The sequence below is a fragment of the Gobius niger genome, assembly GCF_951799975.1.
Source record: "Gobius niger genome assembly, chromosome: 22".
NCBI classification, from domain to species: domain Eukaryota; kingdom Metazoa; phylum Chordata; class Actinopteri; order Gobiiformes; family Gobiidae; genus Gobius; species Gobius niger.
Genome location: NC_136873.1, coordinates 9254825 through 9256100, shown reverse-complemented (window position 1 = coordinate 9256100; position 1276 = coordinate 9254825). Strand labels below are relative to the sequence as shown.

Below are 1276 nucleotides of genomic sequence, written 5' to 3'. Positions count from 1 at the left end.
TCAGGAGCTGAGGGGCGGGTCTGAGCCTGGACTCTGGTCTGAGTCCTGCTCCTGGTCCGGGTCCGGCTCCTGCTCCTGGTCCTGGTCCGGGTCCTGGTCCTGGTCCGGTCCTGGGTCCGGGTCGGGGCTGGACGCCGACAGAGGCGTCGGCTGCAGCAGTCGCTCCATGAAGCTGGGCACCTGCAGGCCTGTTTCCACGGCGACGCCCCCGCACCACACCTGCCCACACGGACAAAGAGCCCCCGCGTTAGAGCCGGTTTGGAGCCGATACCGATGTTTAGGCCGATATTCGAAGTTATTTGAGGAAACCGGTTTACTTTCACCAAACCTCATATGAACCTGGAGTTAGCATAAACCTCCGCAAACGTGTTTTTGATCAGCGGAAATATGCTAATGCTACCGGAAATATGCTAATGCTAATGGAAATACGCTAATGCTAACGGAAATATGCTAATGCTAACGGAAATATGCTAATGATAACGGAAATATGCGAATGCAAATGGAAATACGCTAATACTAATAAGCTAATGTTCACGGAAATATGCTAATGTTTATTGAAATGTGCTCATGCTAACGGAAATATGCTAATACTAACGGAAATACACTAATGATAATGGAAATGCGCTAATGCTAATGGAAATACTCTAATGCTAACGGAAATGTGTTAATGCTAACGGATATATGCTAATACTAATGGAAATACACTAATGCTAACGGAAATATGCTAATGCTAACAGAAATGTGTTAATGCTAACTGAAATACGCTAATGCTAATGGATATACGCTAATGCTAACGGAAATGTGCTTATGCTAACAGAAATATGCTAAGGATAACGGAAATATGCTAATGCTAATGGAAATATGCTAATGATAACGGAAATACGCTAATGTTAACGGAATATGCTAATGCTAACGGAAATATACTAATGCTAAAAAGCTAATGCTCACGGAAATACACCAATGTTAATGGAAATAAGCTAATGCTAACTGATATACGCTAATGCTAACTGAAATACGTTAATGCTAACAGAAATATACTAATGCTAACGGAAATATACTAATGCTAACGGAAATATACTAATGTTAACGGAAATATGCTAATGCTAACAGAAATATGCTAATGATAACGGAAATATGCTAATGCTAACGGAATACGCTAATGCTAACGCTAATGCTGTGGGCTTGTCCCGGGCTGTGATTGGACGTGTGGGCGTGTCCCGGGCTGTGATTGGACGTGTGGGCGTGTCCCGGGCTGTGATTGGCCCGTTTGAACCTG

General features: G+C 43.9%; 1 protein-coding gene across 1 annotated transcript in view; it reads right to left on the bottom strand.

Annotated features, from left to right (window-relative positions):
- The window catches only part of LOC306981583 (FSD1-like protein), a gene marked incomplete at its 3' end in the record, with an annotated part of 10125 nt that continues 8849 nt past the window's right edge, over positions 1-1276 (bottom strand). The window contains exons 8-9 of the mRNA XM_079581191.1: positions 1149-1273; positions 1-219 (exon numbers count right to left, since the gene is read on the bottom strand). Coding sequence (XP_079437317.1) covers positions 1-219; positions 1149-1273 — 344 coding nt within the window. The remainder of the gene's footprint in view (positions 220-1148; positions 1274-1276) is intronic.